Here is a 26,622-nt window from a genome sequence, read left to right on the forward strand (position 1 = left end):
AAGAGTTCAGGGAGTATGCTGTGTACAGAGTTCAGGAATGCGGTGTGTACAGATGTACGCTGTTTGCAGAGGGCTGAGTTCAGGAGTACGTTGCGTACACAGGACAGAGTTCAGGAGAGCGCTACATGCAGATGGATGAGTTAGGGAGCACGCTGCGTACAGAGTGCAGACTTCAGAAGTGTGTTATGTACAAGAGTGCAGCATTCCTAAGTACACATCACACGTGTCTGCCCCACCTCATTAGTACAGAGCTTTCCCCCACAAGTGCTCCCCAACAGAGCTCTTCTTACACTCTCAGAGAGGAACGGCTACAACTTACATTGTACAGGCTGTTGCTGCCACCAGACCAGAAGGGCTGGGTACATCCCCAGCCCCCTCCTTTCCTCCCATAGAGATGTCTTGGGCAGAGCGAGTTCTGTGCGAGCTGCCGGAATACCCAGAAGTCTGAATACAGAGTTACAGCATTGGCACAAGACACCTGCCCCCAGCTACCCGACAGAATCTCTCAGGCCAGCAATGGCAGAAGGGATTTAGCAGCAGTGAACCCAGCACTGCTGCCAAAATAGGGTAAATGCCTACATATGTACAGTGTTTGACAGGGCACAGTGGGCCTCTTTTCCTTGGGACCCATGTGCCCCACACACACTTGCACCCATTATGATACACCACTGTATTTCTGGTGTGAGTCCATTGAAGTCTACTACATGCAAAATGCAACCTGCTGTGGGAGAACAATTCCCTGACCATGAAAAACATATAAATGTGAACATGTCCCATAGGAAACCATGTTAAATGGAATGGATTTCTGAAAAACGCACCAAGGTGAACCAAGGGTTAGAGAGGATACTATACACTAGACTAGTTAAAAAAATAAAAAACCCTCACAAAATGAATTTGCAGTAGATCTTTTAGAAGTTTCTTTTAAGCAACAAATGTATGTTTGGGGATGAGTATTTTTGTCAGGCATTGCAATGGATTCAAAATGTGCCTCAACCTACATCAACTTATACTTAGATGAATAGAAAGGATTTTATCCAGGTATAGAAACATCAACAATGTATTGATTTTAGGAGCTGGAATAAACAGGTGGTGGCAGAACCTATCAAGTACCTGGGATGCAAATAAATTAAAAATCACATATAGCACTGACAGTAAAAGTACCAACTTTCCAAATCTTAAAGCTATGACTGCAACTGAAGGTTAGTCTGTTACAAAACTTTATAACAGTCTGCCTATTGTCTGATAAATGTAATGAGTTTTTATCTCAAATCATTGGAGGACGAAACACCTGTGGAACAATATTTGAGGGCCAGCAGGAACTGCACCTTGAGGCGAGACTTTAAAGTAAAGATAGAAACCATTATCCTAGATGAGGGTATGGTATGGATTGTAAGGCAAACCAAATAAAAAATAATTCTTAAAAATTTTTAAGAAGACCTCCTATATTCAATCAGAACAAAATGACGCCCGCCAACCTGCCGAAAGAAATAATGCTGCAAGACCACTCCCAACCACTGCCGACTCATCATGCCCCCAAAAATCCATACCAGATCCATAGCTAAGCATGCAGCCTGGCTGGCCAAAAAAGAATAGGGGCAGTGAGAGCGACTTCGCCCCCACCACACCCCCTTTCCTGGCAAAGTATCCTGGTCCCATGTTGATGACTGCAGTGATCTCTTTACCAAATCACTTGCCTGACGTAATTTTTTTCAGGTATTTACCAAAACATATTCAAGCTATAGTTATATAATGGATATGGGCTGAAAGAGCACACTCACAGGTTTAATTTGAGGGTATGTACATCCAAGAGACAAAGTATTTGGACAATTGAATTATAAGCGGTTTCATGGCCAGTTGTGGGCTACTCTATTTCTTCATCAATTAAGCAGGTAAAAGGTCTGGAGTTGATTCTAAGTGTATTTGCATTTGGAATCTATTGCAGTGAACCTACATAATGCGTTCAAAGGAGCTGTCCATGCAAGTGAAACAGCAAATACAGAGGGTTCACCACAAAGTGCAAACCATTCATAAGCCTGAAGAATAGAAAAGCCAAATTAGACTTTTCCAAAAACATCTAAAAAAGCCAGACCAGTTCTGGAAAAGCATTCTTTGGATGGATAAAACTACCGTATTTTCCAGCGTATAAGACGACTTTTTACCCCTTGAAAATCTTCTCAAAAGTCGAGGGTCGTCTTATACGCCGGTAACGGCATGCTGACACTTTTTAGGGGGGCCCCCCCCCTCCAACAGAAGGGACACTAAGTACAGGGGTGGGCAGGGGCTGCTGTCTCTTACCTGGCTCCGGTCCCACGACGATCCGGTCCAGGAAGCGCGGCTGCTCCTTCCTTCGGCTCGTCCACTGGATGTTCGCGCGGCTTCTCGGCTCCGCCTCCTCACCGCTGATTGGCCGCCAGAACTGTAGCTCAGGAAAGGCACACAAGCGGCCAATCACCGGCGAGGAGGTGGAGCTGAGCGGCCCCCCGAAAATCGAGTGGAGATGCAGGTAAGTGTGCCATACTTAGGTGCTGCTGCAACCACATATGCTGGCTTCAGCAGACCGTACTGGGACAGGGGTCAGCAAGTGTCAGTGGGAGGAATAGTGCCCCATCATTGTTGTCACTGATACCAATGATGGGGCATTATTCCTCCCACTGATACCAACGATGGGGCACTTTTCCTCCCCCCCACTGACACCAACGATGGGGCACTATTCCCCCCCCCCTCCACTGACACCAACGATTGGGCACTATTCCTCCCCCCCCCCCCCGACACCAACGATTGGGCACTATTCCTCCCCCCCCCCCCCCGACACCAACAATTGGGCACTATTCCTCCCCCCCCCCCGACACCAATGATGGGGCATTGTTCAACCCCCCACTGACACCAATGATGGGGCACTATTCCACCTCCCACTGACACCAACGATGGGATACTATTCCTCCCCCCCCCACTGACACCAACGATGGGGTACTATTCCTCCCCCCCCCCCACTGACACCAATGATGGGATACTATTCCTCCCACTGACGCCAAAGATGGGGCACTATTCCACTGACACCAACGATGGGGTGCTATTCCCCCCAATGATACTAATGATGGGGCACTATTCCTGCCACTGATACCAATGATGGGGCACTATTCCTCCCACTGATAACAATGATGGGGCACTATTCCTCCCACTGATAACAATGATGGGGCACTATTCCTCCCACTGATAACAATGATGGGACACTATTCCTTCCACTGACACCAATGATGGGACACTATTCCTGCCACTGATACTAATGATGGGGCACTATTCATGCCACTGACACCAATGATGGGACACTATTCCTCCCACTGACACCAATGATGGGGCACTATTCCTCCCACTGACACCAATGATGGGGCACTATTCCTCCCACTGACACCAATGATGGGGCACGATTCTTCCCACTGGTGTGCACTGGAAGAGGGGTAGTCTTATACGGCGAGTATAGCCCAAACACTACATTTTAAACAGGAAAAGTAGGGGGTCGTCTTATACGCCCAGTCATCTTATACGCCGGAAAATACGGTAAGATTAATCTGTGCCAATATGATGGGAAGAAAAAAGTATGGAGAAGGCTTTGAACATGATCCAAAGCACACGTCATCTGTAAAACATGGTGGAGGCAGTGTGATGGCATGGGCATGAGTGGCTTCCAGTGGCACTGGGTCTTTGGTGTTTTTTGATGATGTAACAGAAGACAGAAGCAGCCGGATGAATTCTGCAGTGTTTAGAGATATACTGTCAGCCCAAATTCAGCAAATGCAGCATAGTTGATTGGCCGACGCTTCACAGTACAGATGGACAATTATCCAAAATACACTGCAAAAGCAACCCAGGAGCTTTTGAAGGAAAAGAAGTGGAATACTCTGCAATGGCAAGTCAATCACCTGATCTCAACACAATTGAACATGCATTTCACTTGCTGAAGGCAAAACTAAAAGGCAGAAAGACCCACATAAAACAACTGAAGACAGCTTCAGTTAGAGCTTGGCAAAGCATCAGAAAGGAGGAAACCCAGTGTTTGGTAATGTCCATGGGTTCCAGACTTCAGGCAGTCATTGCCAGTAGTGGATTCTCAACAAAATATTAAAATGAACATGTTATTTATGATTATATTCATTTGTCCATTACATTTGAGCCTCTGAAAATGGAGGGACTGTATATGAAAATGGTTGCAGTTCCTAAAATTTGTACTTGATATTTATTTTCAACCCTTTGAATTAAAGCTGAAAGTCTGCACTTCAAATTCATTTGGATTGTTTCGTTTTAATTTATTCTGCTGGCATACAGAGCCAAAGTATGAAAATCGCACCTGTGTCCAAATATATATGGACCTAACTGTATGTTGCTGCTCGACAACATGATCAGTGATGGATCTACACCAAGGAAATTTCAGAAGTGTGGTGTGTTTGTATTCATTGTAGCCAGGGGCACTGTTTGTATGGGAAGGGGGGGGGGTTCCTTTCAAGTCAAGTTGGCCAGAGATGTTGGGAAAAGGCCCTTATCCTCACCACATAGTAGTAAGGTGCTTTGCCGGTGGAGGCTCTGCCAAGGTACCTTCCCCATATGTTCAGGGCACTGCACAAAGCAGTTCTCCACCAACAGGAGTCCTTATTGTGAAAGATAGCTACAACCCTCCACAGCTGAGTGCAAACAAAGGGGCTGGTAGCTGGCTGACATTACAGACCAAAAATGATCATAACAATATTTGGTTGATGAGTTCACTCAGACAGCCTTCTGGCTTGTGATCAATATATGCCTTATCCTTACCGATTAACCAAACTAAGTGGCCAATATCGCTTTTGTCCTGATGGGACAAAAGCGATATTAGCCACTAAGTTTGGCTAATCGGTAAGGATAAGGCACTATTGTTACTTCCTTTTCTATGGTATCCCCCATTACCGGGAGGTGGAAGCAGTATAGTTTTGCCCCATCCATCCACCAAAGCTCAGTGTGGATAGAAAGGAGTGAGGGAGACCCCTGGTGGGAGAAAGTTGGTAACACAAGCCTATCCATTCGAATGTGTTAATAAGCACCCAGCATGGAAAATACCATTTAGTCCTGATGGGACAAAAGCGATATTAGCCACTTAATTTGGCTAATCGGTAAGGTGAGCGTACACCTATTCTTTAGCACTGGGAGTGTTGCACTGCACATCTATTGGCACTGGCAAGATTTGAAGCACAAAGTGGACTTTATAATAATTTATGATTGTGCACATATATTATTTTTATATTTTTTCTATTTATGTTTTGTTGCACAGGATATTGCACTGTTTGAAGCACGTGGTTTTTTCACGTTTATATCATTTTAAGTCATATGTTTATTATTGATTTAATATATATTGTGAAGCGCGACACACTTACTCATAATTTGTGTGAAAAATCAAAATTAGATCTATGTGTTCAGTGTTGATGCATCACAAATTAATTTGATATTTATCAAATTTCATAATGTTATAAGATTGTTGCACTAAGAGAATATCACATTTTAGCTCACGAGTATCACTTTTATTTGGAACCTGAATCCTATTCCTATTGATAAAGAACACAGACTGCCCATTCAGGATTCCAAGGCAACTTACTGTGAGCTGGGAATAGGTAGCAGGTACACAGCACCCTGGGGTGAGCACACTTTCAGACACAGATACCAGTTCAGTGAAGTGAGAAACAGTGCAGTGTTTATTGATGATATATACAAGTCTAATTACAGGTGCTGTACAGAGTTCCACAAAATAGACAAGGCAAAAATGCCAAAACAAAATCCTAGCCGTGTCCCGGCACTAGCTACACACATCCACGTCCTAACTAACAGGCTGGTCAAGCCTGTTTGTCAGTCTCGACATACAATTTTACAAATAACACCAACCTTGCAAAGCTCACTGACATGACTAAAGTGACTGTTCCCTAGGCTCTCGAGCATTGACTCAGGTGACCTTAAATTGCCAAAAAAAAGAGAGATGCAAAACCCAAACAGGACAGGGAATCGGAGGTCTCAGTGTTTGAGAGGAGCCTAGAAGATGCGGCAACCCTAAGCGGGACTTTTCCAGGCTCCCTCTGAGGCACTCTGCTACATTATTCGGAGAGGAACTGGTAAATTTTAGACTTGTACTTGTAGTCAGATGAAGGAAAGCTTCAAACAAGCTCAATAGCTCTGGTGAGGTGGCTTCCACACAGCAAGAGTTCTCTCGATGGACACCCAACAGCTCAAATAATTGAAATATAGAAAAAGGCACCACCCAAGGGCAGCTTAAGCTGCTCTTTAAGGAAAACATGGAAATGTAACTTGCCTGTAAAATCCAGATCTTGCACTACAGTACAGGACACAGGCTTGATATTCTTAGAATCTGGGACATTCCCAATGAAGGAAAAGGGTGGGCAACAGCAATGCAAAAAACTGTGTCAACAGGCCTTAACAATAAAAATGGCCAATAGCTCCAGCTCAGAGTGCTGCTGCAAGAACCTTGAAGCTGAAAGCTGCATCTGTAGAGGATTGCACATCCACCTGGTAGAACGTGGAAAAGGTATGTACAGAATACTAGGTGGTGGCTTTACATCTGTTATCACCTTCCACTGGTATAGTAAAAATTACTTTCCATTGTCAAGGCTGGGTTAGGAATCAAACAAGCTAGGGAATTCCTTGCTTGGATTGATAAAAGGGATATGGATGTCAAGAGAGGGAGCATGCTTGTTCTATGGCAACAAGATGTGCTGCTGGAGAGGCCTTGAATGGAAATGTGAGAACAAAGCAGCCTTGAAGGGGACTACCATGATGCCCAGAACCAGAACTTTCATGAAGAGTCTCAAAGAGGGATATATCTTTGACCTTAAAGTGGTATTAAACCCAAAACAGAAACAAATATATTGCAGCTTACTAATCGTTAATTCGTGGTGGCTACATTCATTTTCTTTTTTTTTTAGACTTTCCCAGGTTTTTGCCTAGTGATCTGGCCAGTAACATCCCTCTTGTATTAGGGTGTCCCCCTGGATGGAGGACACCTTTTGACAGCAGCATTGCCAGTCGGTGGGGTGGGGAGTGTTAGATACTAGCAGATTTAAAAACGCTAACAAATTGAAGCTTAACTCCATCTAATACTTTATAAGCAGTTTTTTCTATTTGAATAAAGGCTTTACATAAAAAAAAGCTGATCACTGTAAGCAACCCTGTCAGTGCTAAATGGATTGTCCCATTTTTATAAATGCTACATCTGCAGAACAGCTTGTTCTTTTGAAAAATACCACACCACAAAACTGGCCGAATGACAAGGTGAAAATAAAAGGCTAAAAAAAAAACAAACAAAAAAAAAAAAACTAATGCAGCCATCAGATCTACGAATTGTTAAGCTGCAAAATAATAAATGTTTGCTTTTATATTAACACTTTAACTACCTGCTCTCTGGGGAAATTTTGACATTCTTCACATACATAGAAAAATCTGCTTTTTTTTGTGAAAAAAACTTTGAATCCCCAGACATTATATATTTTCTGAAAGCAGAGACCCTTGGAAATAAAAAAAAAAAGAGGATCACTGATATAAGGCTGCACAAATATTGTGTGACAAAAAATTGTAAACACATTTAAATGAATTTTAGTACACATGCACAGAACATAACAGCCATTTTTGGCAAAAAATAAAAGATGATGAGCCAAGTAAATAGATACCAAACTTGTCAAGATTTAAAAGTGATTCTAAAGGCTTGTTTCTTTTCAGAAAAAATAACAAAACATGTCTATACTTACCTGCTATGTGCAGTGGTTTTGCACAGAGCAGCCAGGATCATCCTCTTCTTGGGTCCCCCGCCAATGTTCCTGGCCCCTCCCACCTGTTGGGTGCACCCACAGCAAGCAGCTTGCTATGGGGTCACTTGCTGCTCTGTGTGTCTATTCACACAGGAAGCCGTAGCTCAGCCCCACCCCCTCTCTCCTCATTGACTCACTGGCTGTGATTGACAGCAATGGGAGGCAATGGCTCCAGCTTCTGTCTCAGCAAATGAGAAGAGGGAGTCCTGGGATGGCCAAGAATCCAGTGCACATCTCTGGATTGATAGAAGGTTAAGGTAAGTATTAGGGGGGCTGGGGGTGATGATGCACACAGGTTTTTCCCTTCAAACATAGAATGTATCAAGGTAAAAAACCTTGAGCCTTTACAACCACTTTAAAGTGGTTGTAAAGGCTCAAGGCTTTTTACCTTCAAGCATTGTAATCGAGAATCAGGTGGTATTTGCGCCATCATGGACCTAAAACCCCTAAACAAGTACCTTTAAATTCCAAAGTTTTGTATGAAATCTGCAAGCTCTCTGTGACAAGTGCAATACCCAGCATTCATAGACATTCAAAATACCTATCTACATATTCCCATTTACCAACCTCATCAGCATTTTCTGCGGAGACAGACACTTCGGGTTTATCCTACTGCCATTTGGCCTATCCCCTGCTCCCAGACAGCCTACCTCTGAAGGACTCATCTGCATTCCAACTATCTGCAAACATCCACAGGACAATAAGATGCTTCATACTTTTGGTTGAGTGATCAACTTTCAAATGTTCACTCTCCAACCTTCCATTTGCCTGAAACACTTGGGCCTCATTCTAGATGCAAACCCAAGCAAAAGTCTGTTATCAAGAAACCAGCCATGATCCTGGTATCTACTTTTACAGAAGCAACTAGCTTTCAGATGACAGTAATCTGAGTTGCTTCACAGCCACCCAATCACTTTCCCAGGGCTTGGAAGGGGGCACCCCCTCCTGCTGCTGCTCCTGGGTTCTCCAGTTCCTCCCAAGACTGCTGCAAGTGGTCGGGCTGGCTGCCCACAGAGGAGATGAGTGATGAATGAAGCTGAAAGCGACAAGGAGTTTGTCACTTGCTGGCTCTAGTGTTGTGTTTCCCTGGCCAGTACAACTGATCAAACCGATCTGTGTTCATTCAGATGCTATGAGGGCATAGAAAGGATCAGGGGTATAACAGACCCCTGATCTTTCAAAAAGAGTACCTGTCACTGCCAAAACCATCACATCCCGTTGAATGAAAAAAATAAAGAAATTTTGTGGTGACAAAATACATCAGAGCAGAGCCTAGTGCCATCTTCACATTACCTGGAAGTGGCTGCTGGACTGCATAGAGGTGATGCTGAGGTCTCTATCTTAAAGGGGGCATGGAATGATTTTTAAATCTGTGCATTAGAGAAATAGTGCACTGTGTGAGTGGTATTTGTATGGTTTTAAAAAGAACCATTTTTTTTTTTTATGATAAAACACTATGTGGAACTTTTTTGCCCTTTGAATGGAGGAGCCAGTGGAGAAATACCCCAAAATATTTTGATCCACACTGAAATAAAGCGGTTGAGGTGACCAAGAGGCATTCTGGGGAGGTGGATTAGACCCCTTTTAAGTGGAAGGCGCATGGTGACCTATTTTTAACACAATAGGTCAAAATACCGATGTGAGTGCAGTGCGGTGTTGGCGGTGGTACTTACTGAACATTTTACACAAAGAGTGGAATTAGTAGTATTGCACAGAATGCACTATAGGTTTTGAAATAAAAAATATTTTGTGCAGATATAAGTGCAGTGTAGAAGTGGTGGTGGAACCCACTTCATACCTTATATGAGGAGTATAAGACCACACAACATATGCCAATACTTATAAAGGACTTTGTATCCAGTTCAATAGTTTGTAACGTTCAAAAACCACATTAAAGCACATTATTCAGTTGCTGGTGTTGCACATATATGAATTCAGAGAACTAATAGGAAATGCAATTATCAGCCAATTAATTGATTGTTGTGATGCAGTATTTTTGTTATATTGTAAATCTTTTTTTAAATTAAATTTTAGAAGGAGGTACCTTGGGACTGTCTGTATTTTTAAAGGATGCCTTGAGTGGATAAATGTTGAGAAACACTGTTCTAGTGTTCAACACAAAAATGCAAAGTGGAAGGTGATGTTTATAAGTGCTCCAACAAAGCCGGGTTTGGAAAGATAGAATACTGCTGGCTGATCATTGCCACAGTCTAATTAGCTACAATTTGACAAACAGAAAATGCAGAAATAGCTGGCTGCAGAGCTGAGCCTGTGAGAGTTAAAAGAACTTTGAATGGCATCTCAAACTTTCTGTCAGTAGAATCTTTGAATGAAGGAACATCTTCAATAGGTAGAATTAGATGTTTTTGTAAGCCTGAGATGTCTACTACCGGAAAAATCAACCTTTTTAGGAACTCTTTTCACTCAGCAATGATTCTTAAAGGGGTAAAAAATCTTTTTAGGGCTTAAATAATTGTCATAAATTGCCCATTCTATTTATTCCTCAATGGGGAATTTTTTTTCAGACTTAGCAGAACTCAGAGTACCCAAAGGGGGCAACACAAAACATAGGAGAATCAAGTGCAACGATGTCAAGGCTTCCACAGCCTTCTCTAACACTGTTTTGGGGTCCTCTTCATTGTCTTCAATGACTGTGCCCTCCAAAAGGAGCCATTTTACTTTCCGACTCCAAGAGAGACAGTGGCGGTGGAGAAAGAGCCTGGACAATGATGGCTGTGCTGTTAGCTGTCCAACAGCAGAAAAGTCTTTGGTCAAATAGGCCATTTGTTGCATGTCTGAAACAGAACTAGAATCGAATGCAGAGACTGGTTTTAAAATCGGTTCCTGCTCCAGTGCAAAGGAAGTAGTCTGAGTATTGTGAGGTCCTTCAGCAAAACAAATATTCGCCTCAGTTGTAACCTTGGCTGCCTTTCGCTAGATTTTTGCCATAGCTAAGAGTGAGGGTATTCCCTGAGGGATACTCACGGAGTAGGGTGTAGAATATATGGTAAGCATGTCCTAAAAGGAATATGCAGCAACCTGGCTGCAAACCTTCCAGTAGTGAAGTAAGCAACCTGTGGGGTGATATATACCCTGGATATGTCTTAGATAGCACTAGAATTAAATGCAGAGCCTGGTGTTTAAATATGGTTCTACACTGGCACAAAGGAAGCATCATCACCAACACAATATTGGGTAAAAGCATGTTCTAGAAGGAATATGCAACAACCCCAGTGCAAACTGTACTGTTGTGAAGACCTTGTGGGAAAAGGTTGGGATAAAGCACAAATACATTATAAACTGTGCAGCTTGCGCTGTGGGGCAATACCTAGTAATTCACCTGAGACTATGCTCTGACTGGTGAACTTCAGCACAAAGTTTCTAAAGTTTAAGTGTTTAAGTTTTACTGTATAAGTGAATAGGATGCAAAAACATTCCTGATTTTTATCATATAACAAAACACTATTCAATATGCACATGATTTGTGTAAAGCAAGTAATAAAGCTATTATGTCTCATACTTGTTATGGAACTACAGTAACAGTTCAAAAACAGGGTAACTATGTCTTACCTGTCCATTTCACTGCTCCAGGCTTTGCCCATCACAGTGGGCATACCCCTGAAGGGGTCTTCATAAATTTGGGATGGACCATGGCCATGGACCTGTATTAGAACCCTATGGCTAACTACACATGTTACACCATGTGCCAAGGTAAGAGCCCAAGCAGGATCTACTGCCTGAACCATTATTACAGGCTGTTCCCACAGTAAGGGGTCTCAAAGTTTTACCAAGGTTGCACAAGTCACTGCTTCTATTGTTGAATTTGTAGACAGTGAAGAATTTAAGAATCCAAAGTAAAATAATAAACTGGTTAAGCTAAAAGTGTGTTTTCCTTTTTTCCATAGAGGGAAGTCATCCATCACCTTAGCACACTGGAAAAAAACTGAAGACTTGAAGAGTTGGTAGGGTATATAGAGGGATTCCAAAGGGGCATGTCCTTAAAAGCTTTGTCAGTGTCCAATGACCTGAAGGTGCAAGCCTATAACCCAAGGTCTATAAATGCCAAGAATGTGTCCTGTACTGTACATAGGAAAGAACAATTTTATTTAAACCTCAGATGTTGTTTCGGGAGCAGTTTTAGAGTTGGAGCTGGGGGTGTTGGAACACCTCTGAAGCCAGAGCTCAGGTTTATTAGGCTGGTGGTATGCATCAACTCTGGACCAAGCCTAGAGCTTAATTAAAAGAGTCACTCCAGAGCAAACGTGAACCACTGACAATTCTATCAGGAGGCTGCATACTGTCCAACACCAAAGACTGGCCCCTTAAATAAAAAATAAAAATAAAAAAAAAACTCAATGATTAACACTTTTAAAAGACATTAGAAGAGCTCACTGTTTAAAGTAGTTGTAAAGGCTCAGGGTTTTGTTTTCCTTCATGCATTCTATGCATGAAGGTAAAAATCTTCTGTGTGCAGCAGCCCCCCAGCTTGCCCCTTAATATTTACCTGAGCCCCATCGTGATCCAGCGCTGTGCACGAGAGCATCAACTGTCTGGGGGACTCTACCTCCTTATTGGCTGAGACAGTAAAGGGAGCCATTGGTTTCCACTGTAGTTAATCACTGCTAGTGAGCAGAGGAGGAGAGAGAAGGGGCGGGGCTGAGCCATGGCTGTGTGTGTGCATGGAGATGTATAGTAGTGGCTCAGAAGTGAGCCTGCTTAGGTGGCCCCATAGCAAGGAGGGGTAGGAGTGGCCAGGAGCACTGACGGGGGGGACCCGAGAAGAGGAGGATTGGGGCTGCTTTGTGGAAAACCACTGCACAGAGAACTTAAGTATAACATGTTTGTTGTTTTTTTTTTTCTTTCTTAAAGCTGAGTTCCACTCACTCTGTAAAATAATAAAAGTCAGCAGCTACAAAAACTGTAGCTGATTCTTAAAAAACAGCCAATCATCTGTCCCACGATCCCGCGTTGCCCCACCGCAGCCTGTTTCACCGGCCGTCCTGTATTCCAGGTGCCAGCATCATCAGTGTGGGCAACCGGCTGTGACAGCTTGCGGCTCCTCACAGCTGGGTGCCCACTGTGCCTGCGCGAGTAGCGCTGGGCTTCCTGAACGCCCCGTCATCTTCTGGGACCTGTCACGTATCCCACAAGATATCGGGGAGGGAGGGTAGGAGGACAACTTCAATTTCCGATCCCCTAGGCGATCGCAGCGGAAGTGGGAGTGGGTACCTGTCAAATTCGGGTAGCCGCCCCCCCCCCCCCCACTCCCCAAAGGTGCCAATCCTTAATGGGGAAAGGGGGACCAATCTTTAAACTGGAACTTCCCCATTTGGGTGGAACCGTGGTTTAATTGTCTTTAAATTCTTTTGAGTAGTACTTACTTTCCCACGGCTACATGTAGCTGATGCTGGACTTCTGACCTCATGCTGCTGGTCAAGTTAGAAGACAGTTGGTCTGTTGTTGCCTGAAGTGATTCCATAAGTTGTTGAAGTTGTGTCAAAAGAGGCTCACAAGTTTCTTGTTCATGTGTTTTTCTGTTTTTAAGATGAGCTTCCAACTGCTGCATATCTGCAAAAGCCACACGTGTAATGAATATAAAGCAATATTATAGCAACAATTATTTAACCACACTCTAAATTTATAAAATTTTGCATAAATGTAGTAAACCATTTTGGATTAGCAAGCAATAACAGTAGTAAGCATCAACAAGCAGAAACCACCACATAAGTTATTAGAAATTATCTTTTGGAGCGTGTACCTCTTAATGGTCTCAGAGAAAATTACTTTTAAAATAAAATAAAAAAAAGTTACGATTTTTGGTTTACCTATAAACTCAGGACGCATAAAAAATGGCGATCTCTAACAGTAGGCAGGAAATGCAACAGTGCCCTCCAGTGGGCATTCCAGTAAGCGGATGGGACGTCACCGCAAGTCCCATGCTACGAGTTTCATCATCAGATCGCAACGATCGCATGAGCACTTGCTATTTTAAATATAAGTACCATACTTTCCTTCATATAAGGCGACTGGGTGTATAAGACGACTCCCTAATTTTTCAGTTAAAACTTAGGTTTTGCGCTATACTTGCCGTATAAGACTACCCCCTTTCGAGGCAACATCATTTAAAAACATCATATTTTTTAATTGAAATGGTTATGACTTACCGGTACTTAAAATCCTTCACAATCATCATCATGTTAATCCTCTGACATCATAAAGTTCATCAATGACATCTTGTTTTTAATTTAAATATTTATTAATTTTTCAGATAAACAAGTTATACAAACATACTCATTAACCACTTGCCGACCCGCCGCAGTGTTTTTACTGCGGCAGGGCGGCACCTGTGTGCACAGCGCCGTCTTTTAATGGCGCTCTGCAAAACAGGTAGGGGGCGCGCGTGAGGCGTGCGCCCGCCCTACCCGTCATGCAACGGGAGTCCATCACCAGATCCCAGCGGGTCATTAGCCGCCAGGTGCCGGCGATTACCGGTAATCACTGACAGATAGCACGGTTGCAGTGTTTACATTGCAGCTCTGCAATCTGTCAGTTCAGAGCACGCTGAACCTGAGAGAAGACTATCTCTCGGGATCAGCCTGTTCCTGTGAAGTACACCCCCCCACCCACTAGTAAAACACTCCCCTCACACAATTAACCCTTTCATTTAATAAAAAGTTAACCCCTTCCTCCCCAGTGCCATTAGTACAGTGTCAGTGGTTTTTTTTTTTTGCATTGATCACTGTATTGTTGTCACTGGGGATGTCAGTGACCCCAAGTCAGTTCCCCACCAGGCCAAAATGTCCACCGCAATTACGCCATAAGTCGCTGATCACTGTCATAAATCGCTGATCACCGCCATTATTAGTATAATAAAAAAAAAATCCCAGTATCTTCCCCACCATTTGTAGACACTATAACTTTCACGTAAAGCAATTTACACGTACTGGGATTTTTTTAAGCAAAGACATGCAGCAGAATACATTTTGGCAGAAAATTATGACTAAATTAAATTTTTTTATTTTTTTACTGTACATGTTTTATAGCAAAAAGTCCAAAATATTGTTTTTTTCTCAAAATTGTCAGCCTTTTTTTTTATAGAGCAAAGAATAAAAAAAAATGCACAGGCTTTCAAATACCACAGAAAGAAAGCTCAATTTGTGGGAAAAGAAGGATGTATATTTAATTTGGGTGCAGTGTTGCATGACAGCGCAATTGTCAGTTAAAGTAACGCAGCGACGTAATACAAACCGCTTCTGTAACCGCTTCCTGACCGCCCTATAGCAGAAATACTGCTACAGGGCGGCATGAGGGCGCAAAATCAAATATATATATATATATATATATATATATATATATATATATATATACACACATATATACATATGTGTGTGTGTGTGATTCGCGCTCCCGTGGTTTTCACGCCCCTCCGAGATAGCGTCAGATTGCCCGTCAGTACACCAGTCACCACATTTAACCCCTTGATTGCCAGGAGCACGCTCATGTACAATAAACCTCCATTGCTAGTATAGTGTCAGAACGGGTCAATATCTTTGATCAGATCAGCACTATACCAGCGTTCACATTAGTATAGCGTCTCCAAAAACACGTTAGCGGGATCAGCCCCGTCACCTGCCAGCACCTGCGTTTAGCCCCTATGCTTACCCCCCCCCCTCTTCTCCCCCAGCAAGTGCAGTGTCAGTAGGTCACTGTCACTTGATACACTGCACACAAAACCGCAGTGTTCGCAGAATCAGGCCTGATCTCTGTTAGCACTTGCCGGTAAATTTTGATGACTCTCATATGCAGCAGAGTGCCAGTACTAGTGCCACTCTACTTTTTGGTGAACTGGCAAGTACCAGCGGTCTAGTACATCTTGGTCTTTCACATACCTCGACACAGTGGCTTAGTGGTTAGCACGTCTGCCTTGCAGTAAATGGGTCATGGGTTCGATTCCTGACCATGGCGCCGCCTGCATGGAGTTTTCATGTTCTCTCTGTGCTTGTGTGGGTTTCCTCCGGATACTCTGGTTTCCTCCCACACTCCAAAGACATGCTGGTAGGTTAATTGGATCCTGTCTAAATTGGCCCTAATATGTGTATGTATGAATGTAAGTTAGGGACCTTAGATTGTACACCCCTTGAGAGTTAGGGACTGATGTGAATGTTCAATATATATGTGTAAAGCGCTGCGTAAATTGACAGTGTATAGACAAGTACCTGAAATAAATAAATACATTTTTGAAACTGTTTTTCACAGAATATCTGTATGCAATTGATTGTGGATCAAAGCCATTTATATGCACAACAATTTATCACCGCCAACCCAAATTCAAACCTTACCAGACCATTCGCATGGAAACTCATTACGGTTTTCGAATTTAATTTTTTTGGGGGCCTAACCCTCAACATGGGCATTACAAAAAAAAATGAATTGCGGTTGTATTGGTCCGCAGACCCGATTCATCCTGTGCCCGTGTTCTCTGCTGCCATGGCCAGGCATAGATATGAGAGTATAATGTGTTTAATGCATTTCAACGACAATACACTGTCATCCTCGGAGTAACGCTGAATTTGACCGGCTCCACAAATTTCAGCCCCTCGCAACTCACCTTAACCTAAAATTTGCAGATGCCTTTACTCCCCAGCAAAACATCTGCGTTGATGAGTCCCTCATTAATTTTTCTGGCTGCCTTGCATTCAAACAATTTCTCCCCTGCAAGCGTGCCAGATATGGGGTTAAGATGTAGAAGACATGTGACAGGGCAACAGGCTATACTTATAAGTTTTGGATTTACAAGGGAAAAGATAGTCACGTGGAGCTCACCGGATGCCCAGACTACATGGGGAGTAGTGACAAGATAGTTTGGGACTTGGTGTCATCCTTTTTCCATATGGGGTACCACTTGTACATGGACAATTTTTATTCAAGCGTGCCACTATTTAGACATTTGTTCAATCTTGGAACTGGCGCTTGTGGCAAAGTGTGACCTAATGTCTGCCCACCATTAGAAGTGGGTGCATGCAAGGTGGTATATTCTAATGGTGGGCATACCACACACTTTTTCTGGCAGATTTCCTTTTTTTTCATTCAATCCACAGGCTGCATACAAAAAAAAACATAGCATATACACCCAACAAGGACCAGCGATGTACTGGTACATAACTGGACTTTAAATGATTATACCAGGATGATGCCTACAGCTGAAGGCATCATCCTGGTATTGTTTATTTCACCCGGCGATCGGCTTTCATGTAAAAGCATTCCTAGTGGCTAATTAGCTGCAGGATTGCTTTTACAAGCAGCGGGATATGATACCCCCCTCCCCCTGCTGCCTTAAACGGCCTTCTTGGGCAGTCCCGTGCCATCGAGGGGAACCTGAGAATGCAGACGGTGTTTCTGCCAGCTAACCATAGAGCTGATTGGAGACCAGAGTGGTGCCAATCATCTCTATAGTCTAAGAATTGGGAAGCCACGAGCATTTTATCACTTCAGTTTCGCAAGATATAAACAGCTCCACTTGTAAATTGGGAAAGCATCTGATCACACCGATTTTGGTTTGATTAGATAATGTAAGGGCAGAGAAGATATCTAGAACCTGATAAACTCCAGATTTCTCAAAAAAGAAAATATGACAATGCCCATTGAATTTATAGGGGATATTTGCCTTCCCTGTGATAGCATTAAAAGTGATCAAAAAAAAAAAAGAAAGTTAGTGTAAAAATAATTTAAAAAATAAAAATAAAAAAAAAACAAAACAAAAAAAAAACACCACGCTCCTCCCATACACGCACACCTGGGTGCACAAGCGTTGACCCTGTGTCGGTATGTAAAGAGCGGTTGTGCCATACATGTGAGGTATCGCCGTGAATGTCAGATCAAGTGCAGTAATTCTAACACTAGACCTGCTCTGTAAATCTAAAATGGTAGCTTTTAAAGGCTTTTAAAGTGTTGCCTACGGATATTAAAAATGTATGAAGTTTGTCGCCATTGCACGGGGCATGCACAGTTTTAAAGCAGGTCATGTTTGGTATCTATTTACTCATCATACCATCATCTGTTATATCTTACCAAATAATTGGCCAATATATTGTGTTTTTGTGCATTAAAAGTAAAAAAAAGTGTATTTTTTTTTTAAATTGCTTTTGAAAAATCGCTGCGAAACTACAATGTGCCATAAAAAATTGTAGTACCCACCATTTTATTCACTAGGGTGTCTGCTTTAAAAAAAATACATAATGTTTAGGGGTTTAAATTAATTTCCTAGCAAAAAAAAACAGATTTTTTTCATGTTAACGAAAAGTGTCAGAAAAGGCTTGGTCTTTAGGTGGTTAGAAGATTGAGTGATGTGTGGCATAAACTTCTAATGCTGGGCATAAAACGTCCCCAACCCCCAAAATGACCCCTTTTTGGAAAGTAGACACCCCAAAATATTTGCTGAGAGGGATGTTGAATCAATAGAAGAATTTATTTTTACCACAAGTTTTTGGAAAATGACAATTTTTTTTTTCTCAAAATTGTCATTTAAATTTACTGCTCACACATGCCATGGGTATATGTGGAATTACTACCCAAAATACATTCTGCTACTTCTCCCGAGTATGGGGGTACCACATGTGAGAGACGTTTTGGCAGTCTAGCCAAGCACAGGACCCCAAAATCCAATAAGCACCTTCAGGCTTTTAAAGGGCTTTATTTCCTCATTACACTTCCAGACTACCTATCACAGTTTCGGAGGCCCTGAAATGCCAGGATAGCACCTAACCCCCCCCCCCCAAATGACCACTTTTTGGAAAGTAGACACCCCAAGGAATTTGATAAGCATGGTAAGTATTTTGCAGATCTCATTTGTTGCCACAAGTTTTTGGAAAATGAAGAAAAAAACAAACATTTTTTCTATTCTTTTTTCATGTTTCAAAACCTTGTGAGAAAAAATGAGATCTGCAAAAAACTCACCATGCCTCTTTTTAAATTCCTTGGGGTGTCCACTTTCCAGAAAGGGGTCATTTGGGGGGGGGGTTGGTGCTATCCTGGCATGTCAGGGCCTTCGAAACTGTCCTGGTATTTTAGCACCTCAAGAAATGTGATGGGCAGTCAGAAAGTAAAAGCTGTGTAAATTCCATTATCTATACCATATTTTGTAGACGCTATAACGTTCACATAAAGCAATAAATATACACTTACTGGGATTATTTTTAACCAAAAACATGTAGCAGAATACATTTTGGCCTAAATTTATTACGAAATTTTATTTTTTTTTGGATATTTTTTATAACCGAAATGAGAAAATACTGTATTTTGGAAAAAAAAACATTTTCTTCAAAAATGTTTTTGTTTATAGCGCCAAAAATAAAAAGTGCACAGGTGTTCAAATACCACCAAAAGAAAGCTTTATTTGTGTGAAAAATGGACATAAATTTCATTTATGTACCGTATTGCATGACCGCGCAATTGTCCGTTAAACTAGCGCAGCGCTGTATAGCAAAAAAAAAAAAATGGCGTAAATTGCAGTATCTATACCATAGTTTGTAGACGCTATAACTTTCACACAAAGCAATCAAAATACACTTATTGGGATTTTTTTTTTTTACAAAAAACATGTAGCAGAATACATTTTGGCCTAAATTTATAACTAATTTTGAGTTTATTATATATTTGTTATAGCTGAAAGTAAAAAAATAGTTTTTCTTCAAAATTTTCGGTCTTTTTTTGCTTATAGTATGAAAAATAAAAAGCGCACAGGTGATCAAATACCACAGAAAGAAAGCTCTATTTGTGTGAAAAAAAAAGGACGTAAATTTAGATTGGGTGCAGCATTGCATGACTAGTTAAACTAGTGCAGAGACGAGTAGCAAAAAGAGGCCTGGTCATTAAGGGGTGTAAATCCTCAGGTGTGCAAGTTAATTGTGCATCTTCCTTCTTAATCCACCTCCCTGTGATACCTTCTTTACCCGGGGGAGGGGGGGGGGGAACTCTGTGAACTTTAAGGGCATTAACAATGAATTAAATTTCCATCCTATCTGTTTGTGTAATACATCCCAAACTCTTTAAACATTAAATGTGAACAAGCTTGTACTGTCTGCTAATCCTCTGTATTGTGGAAGTAACCATACAATTCCACATAATTTAGTATTACTTAGTATATTTTCTATTTTAACCCAGCTTTTCCCCCTCTGCATTATATGTCCAGTCAAAAATTCTCACCATCATTACCGAGTTATAATATCTTTTTAAATCTGGGACTCCCAATCCTCCTTTCTCTTTATTTCTACATAAAATTTCCTGGCTTATTCTCGTTTTTTTATTCCTCCAAATAAATCTTAACATATTTTTAATTGATCTAAAGTATACTTCTGGTAGTTTAATTGGTATCATTTGAAATTTATAGAATATTTTTGGAACAATCACCATTTATATCAAATTTATACGACCTATCCATGATGGGGTTCCCCCTCCTAATTTCCTTAGTTCATCCCTGATCTCATTTAACAATGGGATATAATTCAATTTATACAAGTTCTTGGAGTATACAGTTAATTTTATTCCTAGATATTTCAATTCTTTTTCTCTCCAAAGGGAAATTCCTCCTGTAACCTATTTTTCTCTCTATTTGGAAGATTTATGTTTAAAATTTCTGTTCTTGTTGTGTTAATTTTTAAACTTGACATCCCCCATATTCTTTCAGTGATTTCATTAAATTTGGCAATGTTATCCTTGGGTTTTCCACATAGAACAGCATATCATCTGCATAAGCTGCCACCTTATGCTCCGTATCTCCTATCCAAATTCCTTTTATATCTATATTATTCCTTATTGTAGCCAAAAGAGATTCCAATGATAAAACATATAGCAATGGAGACAAAGGGCATCCCTGTCTAGTTCCGTTCTGCATCCCAAAATATTGACAATTCCCCATTAACCATGATTGCTCCAGAGTGTTGACTATATAATTTTCTTATCCACTCTCTCATTCTAGGTCCCATTCCCAATACTTCCAATGTATCCAACATATATCCCCAATCTACTCTATCAAATGTCTTTTCAGCATCAATAGAGAGTACCACCGCAGGGATTTTCTCTTTCCTACTTTTTTGTATGAGAAACAGAGATCTCAGTCGGTTATCTCTACCCTCTCTCCCTGGGACAAAGCCTACTTGGTCTATGTCAGGGGTAGGCAACATGCGGCTCTCCGGCTGTTGCAGGACTACAAGTTCCATCATGCCTTTGCAAGTCATAGCTGTAACTGTCAGTTTTGTAATGTTGCAGTGAATCATGGGAAATGTAGTTCCACAACAGCTAGAGAGCCGCAGGTTGCCTACCCCTGGTCTATGTGTATCCATTCCAACATTAGGTCTTTCAACCTGTTTGCCAGAACTTTTGCATATAGTTTGGTATCTGTGTTTAATAAGGAAATCGGTCTGTAACTTGAACAGTGAGTATCATCTTTACCTTCCTTATGTATGAGAACTACATGGGCTTGTAGGGATTCCCTCCTCATTTTCATCTCTCCTCCCAAAGCATTCATACATATCCTCATTTTAGGTACTAATAATTCTTTATATTTTTTATAATATCTGTGTATTCATCAGGTCCTGGACTTTTCCCGGCTATAGTGCTCTTTAATGCTAACTGTATTTCCTCCTGCGTTACTGCTGATTCTAGGGATTTCAATTGCTCCTCACTTAATTTTGGTAATCCTTACATTTTTAAGTATGTTTGTCTTTTTTCTATTTTTCCTACTTCATCTTTACTCATGGAGCTGTTGGGGATATTATATAGCTTATTATAACATTCTTTAAACACTTTAGCTATATCTTTAGTTGCATACATTAATTCTCCTTTGTGGTCTCTTATTTCCTCTATATAGTACCTAGATTTTTTTTTTTCTCCGAGCCCTCATTAAATACTTTCCTGGCCTATTTCCCCATCTGTAACTCTCACTTATTTTATTGAACACTCTTCTCTTTTCTTCCAGAAATGTATTTAATTCTTCTCTTTTATTACCCTCTGCATAATCTCTTTTGTTACTTTATGTATCTGCTCTAACTCACATAGTTCACTAAGAAGCAGGTTTATTTTTTCTCTTCTTTCACTCTTTTTTGCTCCAATCGCTATCAGGATTCCTCTAATATAGGCCTTATGAGCCTCCCACACTGTTGCCACGGATACTTCCCCAGAATCATTTTCCTCAAAAAATTGCTCTATTTCTTTTTTTATTCTTTGATCCACCTCTCAATCCTGGGGAAGTCTCATTTAACCTCCATAATTTCCCCCCGATCTCTTCATTTCCCCATAGTAATTGCATTGTGACAGGCGCATGGTCCGATATTGACATCCCTTCTATTTTTACTTCGAGCAGAGACTCGATAATTCGATGGTCCAGCAATATATAATCCAGTCTTGAATACATCACACGTGCATGAGAATAAAACGTATAGGCTCTGTCCTTCATGTGATTAATTCTCCATATGTCTACAAGTTGACATTGGTAGATCATTTTTTTCAAGGATTTCAGAGACCTACTACCATCTCTCTATACAGGGGACGTCATATCCATCTGGGGATCCATACAGAGATTGAAATCACCTGCCACAATTAAATTGCCTTTTTTGAAATCCATTAACTTCCTCTGAGTATTTTTTAGGAATACCTCCAGTTTCTTATTCGGGCAATAAATATTTGCTAATGTACAGTCTATTTCCTGTAATTCTCCCTTCAGAAACAGAAATCTCCCTTCTGGATCTACCAATCTGTTTTCCAGCTTAAACCTTATATTTTTCGCAAAACCTATTGCCACTCCCTTGGCACGTGTAATTGGGGAATCTACATAAAACCACATTGGATAATATCTGGAATTTAATTTCACATTTGATTCTTGCACCAAATGTGTCTCCTGTAAAAAAAAAACACTGAAGAAAATCTATGTCAAATTTCTTTAAATATTCCCAAATCTCTTCCCAGGGCTATTTAACCCTTTAACATTATAAGTCACAAAGTGAATCTCTTCCATTCTTCTCCTCTCTACACCTCTATCTTCCCCATCTCTTCTCTCTTCCTCTTTCCTCCACATCTTCCCCTTTGATCTCTACGATTTCTCCAGACTGATGTTTCTCCCACTATTTTGCAGTCTTAAACTACCTATCCCCTCCCCATACCCACCCTCCCGTCCCTCCTCCACACCTCCCGCCTCCCTCCAACTCCTCTACCTTGTGTGCTGGAATGCTAAGAAGCAGTTAAACACAGCAATTTAACTAAAGCAGGATAACTCAAGCAGCAGGAAGATACAACAGCAAGAAACTACTGCATGCTGGACAGACTGCAAACAAACACCCTGGGAAACATCTCTTACAAGTCTGAGTGCCACTCCATGTACCTTTGCAATATGTCCCCTCTACTCCTCCTTTTCATATTACTATCCTGCGTTCCCAAAATCTCACTTCTTTATCCCTCTGCTCCACCCCAAAACTTGGTACATCTCACCCTCACCGCTACCATCTACCTACTACTGCTCTCATCACCTCCTGCTGATACTTCACTCTCCTGCTGACCCAAACACCAGTACTGGAAGGCATGTGTGCTTGTGTACATCCCGCTCCCATCTTACTTTCCTCACCCTTCTTCTCCTAACCTCTGGGGATATCTCCCCAAACCCTGGTCCTCCCACACCAGGCATCCTCTTTCTTCCGGGAATAGCCGCAATCCCCTCAATTTAACATCAGTCCCAGTGCTCCCAAAAACCACCATCCCTTTTTCATGTGCGCTCTGGAATGCCCGCTCTGTCTGTAATAAGCTCACCTCTGTCCATGACCTTTTTATCTCCCGCTCCCTTAACCTACTAGCAATTACAGAAACCTGGCTCCAAGCAGCAGATTCTGCTTCCCCCGCAGCACTTTCCTATGGAGGCCTCATCTGGATCCACTCACCCAGACCCAGTGGTCAGAAAGGTAATGGAGTTGGTTTGCTTCTATCCCCACTGAGCACCTTTCAAGTCCTCCCTAACCCTCCCTCTCTATCCTTCTCTTCTTTCGAGACTCACTGCATCTGGCTGTTTTCTCCCATTTCTCTGAGGATTGCAGTGATCTATAAGCCTCCTGGACCAGTGTCCCGCTTTCTTGATGATTTCTCCGCCTGGCTACCCTACTTTCTCTCCTCTGAACTACCCACTATCATTCTCAGAGATTTTAACATCCCTATTAATGTCAATAACCGGGCTACATCCCAACTCTTCAACATAACCTCATCTTTTGTATTAGCACAGTGTACACAGTTCTCCACTTACTCTGATGGGAATACATTAGACCTTGTTTTCTCCCGTCTTTGCACTCCCTACAACCTCACAAACACCCCCTTTCCTTCTCTGATCACAATCTCATCACCTTCACAGTAATCTCGTCTTCAAATACCTATCCCTCCAAGCAGCAATTACCCGCAGAAACCTTCAAAACTTGAACCCTGCTCCTTTCCACTCTGCAACTGACCAACTCTATGACAGAATCTCTCCCCTGTCCTGCCCTGACCTGGCCACTGCTGTCTACAACAGTTTGCTTTCATCCGCATTAGACTCACTTGCTCCTCTAACAACACGAAGCATCAGGCCCCGACCATTACAACCGTGGCAGACTGACGACACCAGAAATCTTAAACGACATTGTCGTGCGCTGGAGCGATTGTGGCGTGAAACCAAACCTCAACAAGCATTCACCCTATATAAATCTTTCTCAACATACAATTCCTCCCTTCATGCTGCCAAACAAGCCTACTTTGTCACTCTTATTAATACCTTGTCATCCAGTCCTCCTCGTCTCTTCTCTACTTTTAACTCTCTACTTTCTCCACCTCCACCCAGTACCTCACTCACTGCTCACGATATTGCAAATCATTTCAAAAACAAGATTGACGCAATTCGTAGGGGCATCGCCACTGCACAAACATCCATCCAGCATACCTTATACTAAACCTCCCTCAACACCTTCCTCTTTTGACCATGCTACTACCGAAGAGGTCACTAAGGTTTTCTCAGAAGCCCGTCTCACTACCTGCCCCTTGGATCCTGTCCCCTCATAACTACTATGGTTACCCTCTTCTTCCATCCTATGCTCCCTAACTCACATCTTCAATCTTTCCCTCTCTACTGGTGCCTTCCCTTCCCCTCTAAGGCATGCGCACATCACTCCCATACTTAAAAAGCCCTCCCTGGACCCCACCAACCTGAACAACTTAAGACCCATCTCCCTGCTGCCATTTACCTCAACTCCTAGAACGCTTAGTCTACAATCGCCTGAGCTCCCACCTCACCGAAAACAACCTTCATGATCCTTTACAGTCTGGCTTTCGCTCACTACACTCCACGGAAATTGCCCTACAAAAACTCACTAATGATCTACTAACTGCTAAAACCAATGGCCACTACTCCGTACTCTTACTACTTGACCTCTCTGCGGCTTTTGATATGGTTTAAGATCCCCCCCCTCCTCAAAAAACTCCACTCTCTTGGCCTCCGAGACTTTGCTCTCTCCTGGTTCTCCTCCTACCTATCCTTCAGTGTTACCTTTAACGCTGCCTCCTCCTCTTCACTCCTTTCTGTAGGGGTCCCCCAAGGTTCTGTCCTTGGACCCCTTCTCTTCTCCATCTACACCTCCTCCCTTGGTCACTCGATAAACTCCCATGGCTTTAAGTACCATCTCTATGCTGATGACACACAAGTCTATCTTTCTACTCCTCACCTCACCACTTCAGTCTCCTCTCACATTACTAACCTACTAAGTGACATATCATCATGTATGTCACTCCACTTCCTCAAACTCAATCTTTCCAAAACTGAGCTCTTAGTATTCCCAACAGCCCGTGCCCCCTTTCGGACTTGTCCATCAAGATCAATAACACAATCATCAGTCCCACCCCTCATGCCAGGGTGCTAGGTGTAATCCTAGACTCCCATCTGTCCTTTCAACCCCAAATCCAATCACTGTCCAAATCTTGTAGACTTCACCTCCGCAACATCTCCACGATACGCCCATTCCTAACCTCGGAAACCACTAAGCAACTTATTCACTCCCTTGTTATATCTTGCCTTGACTACTGTAACTCTCTCCTCATTGGCCAACCGAATTGCAGGCTATCCCCTCTTCATTCTATCATGAATGTTCCTGCCAGACTGATCCACCTTACTAACTGTTCTGTATCTACCACCCCTCTCTGCCAATCCCTCCACTGGCTTCCTGTTGCCCGGATAAAATTGAAAACACTAAACACTAACACGAACAATAATGTATAAAGCCATTTATAACTCTGCCCCAAATTACATCACCGATCTTGTCTCTAAATATCATCCAAACCTTACTCTCCGCTCCTCCGCAAGACTTCCTACTATCTAGCTCCCTTGTCTCCACCTCCGATGCTCATCTCCAGGACTTCTCCAGAGCTTCCCCCATCCTCTGGAACTCTCTACCCCAATTTATTAGACTTCTACTCTGCTCACTCTGAAAACCTATCTCTTCAGGGAAGCCTATCCTGCCCTCAGCTAATACTGGAATCTTCTACTCTTCCAACCAGTCCATCCCCCAGTTACCTCCTTTTATACCACTAGTCCCTCCCTCCTAGATTGTAAGCTCCAAGGAGCAGGGCCCTCAAATCCCTCTTGTATTGAACTGTATTGTTGTTGTATTGTCTCCCGTTATATTGTAAAGCGCTGAGCAAGCTGTTGGCGCCTTATAAATCATGTATAATAATAATTTTCCTATTCTATATACTCCCTCCTTTTTGAGAGGCTCGGTTATAGTTCTATCCATTATAGTAT

General features: G+C 42.2%; 1 protein-coding gene across 1 annotated transcript in view; it reads right to left on the reverse strand.

The window, feature by feature from the left end:
- Positions 1-26,622, reverse strand: part of LOC149457275 (enhancer of mRNA-decapping protein 4-like) — a gene marked incomplete at its 5' end in the record, with an annotated part of 340,946 nt that overhangs the window by 115,299 nt on the left and 199,025 nt on the right. Inside the window, one exon of the mRNA XM_089683949.1 lies at positions 13,211-13,397. Within this exon, the coding sequence (XP_089540075.1) occupies positions 13,211-13,397 (187 nt within the window). The remainder of the gene's footprint in view (positions 1-13,210; positions 13,398-26,622) is intronic.

This window comes from Staurois parvus, unplaced genomic scaffold (genome assembly GCF_062004578.1).
Source record: "Staurois parvus isolate SC_StPar_1 unplaced genomic scaffold, SC_StPar_1.0 ptg000329l, whole genome shotgun sequence".
NCBI classification, from domain to species: domain Eukaryota; kingdom Metazoa; phylum Chordata; class Amphibia; order Anura; family Ranidae; genus Staurois; species Staurois parvus.